The 1,217-nt window shown below is 45.3% G+C and overlaps 1 protein-coding gene across 1 annotated transcript in view; it reads left to right on the top strand.

The window, feature by feature from the left end:
- The window catches only part of LOC103375428 (immunoglobulin superfamily member 11), a 6,110-nt gene extending 4,985 nt beyond the window's left edge, over positions 1-1,125 (top strand). The window contains exons 6-7 of the mRNA XM_008305696.1: positions 511-633; positions 715-1,125. Coding sequence (XP_008303918.1) covers positions 511-633; positions 715-917 — 326 coding nt within the window. The 3' untranslated portion in view covers positions 918-1,125. The remainder of the gene's footprint in view (positions 1-510; positions 634-714) is intronic.
- Positions 1,126-1,217: the final 92 nt, after the last annotated feature.

Raw genomic sequence — 1,217 nt, 5'->3', positions numbered from 1 at the left:
AAAAAGAATGGGTAAAATTTAAGCAGCAGAAGCCAAGATCACATGACTTTTTTTTGTTGGTTGGGCTGAGCTACAAAATGTTGGAGAGATATGAAGTGGGAGCAGGTATTTTAGGTGGCCCTGGTTCTGGAGGTAAAAGTCCCACAGAAAACATTACATGACTCACAGCACTTGGATTCACTCTGCATGACTCTCACAACATCAGTCCAAAAGTGTTAGAAAGTACGTGGTTCTGTGATATAAAGTCCAAGGTACAAGCCTGTGTGCATAAACTACAACCTCCAAACTTCGTTTTGCAAAGAAGCATCCAATCCTAGAGATTAAAAATGAAGTCACATCTGCTCTAATGGAGGGAAAGCAAACTAAAGCACACAGAACAAGTATTCGTCTCGACAAGGAAGCTCAACATGTGCACAGTAAAGTCAGTAAACTAATGAGTTTTATGAGTACATTTACACCACTGCTCAGTATTTTAGCATCATTAATGTGATTGTGTTTCCTCTCTACCAGGGGATCTGTCAGGCTCCGTCCAGATCGTCAACGTTTCATCTCAGACGTCTGGTCTGTACCGCTGCGCCGCCTCTAACGTCCTGGGAACAGAGAACTGCTACGTCAACTTGTCCATCTACAGCCGTGAGCTCCTCCCTGATCACCCACCACAATTACTTCTATTCACCAAACCTCTATGATAACTGTGCTGTATTTTCCCTGCAGCTCCAGACAGTTCCTCGGGCATCCTGCAGGGTGTGCTGCTGACCTTGTCCATGAGTTTGGTGCTGCTGGCGTTGCTGGTGCTCGTCCTGTGGCTCCATCGCACCGGCCAGGACGGGAGGTGGAGGGAGGGCAAAGGAGAAGAGGAGGAGTGTTACAACGAGATCCGTTACACCCCGTCGCTGATGAAGCGCTCTTTTGTTTGAGTTCTCAGCATCTGGGATTTATAAAGAAATGCTCCCACCCAGGTATCAGACAAGAGACTTTCAGAACTTTTTCTAGATGATGGCTTTTTGCAGCCCGACCAGTGCTCCCTGCATACTACTGTGTAGCTGTACAGCATGACACATTTTGAAATAAACGCCCATATTCTGGAAAATGTGGTGCTTTATTCACAAGAAAGATCTATGATTGGACTGCATGTGACATACTTTGAAGCTTTTCCTGTTTCCTTAAACCAGTCTTCAACCTCTTAAGACCCGAGCTCTTGTTTGATATGCATTTTT

The sequence above is a fragment of the Stegastes partitus genome, unplaced genomic scaffold, assembly GCF_000690725.1.
Source record: "Stegastes partitus isolate 25-593 unplaced genomic scaffold, Stegastes_partitus-1.0.2 Scaffold2591, whole genome shotgun sequence".
NCBI classification, from domain to species: domain Eukaryota; kingdom Metazoa; phylum Chordata; class Actinopteri; family Pomacentridae; genus Stegastes; species Stegastes partitus.
Note: the sequence above shows the minus strand (reverse complement) of the source record. Positions and strands in the feature narration are given on the sequence as shown.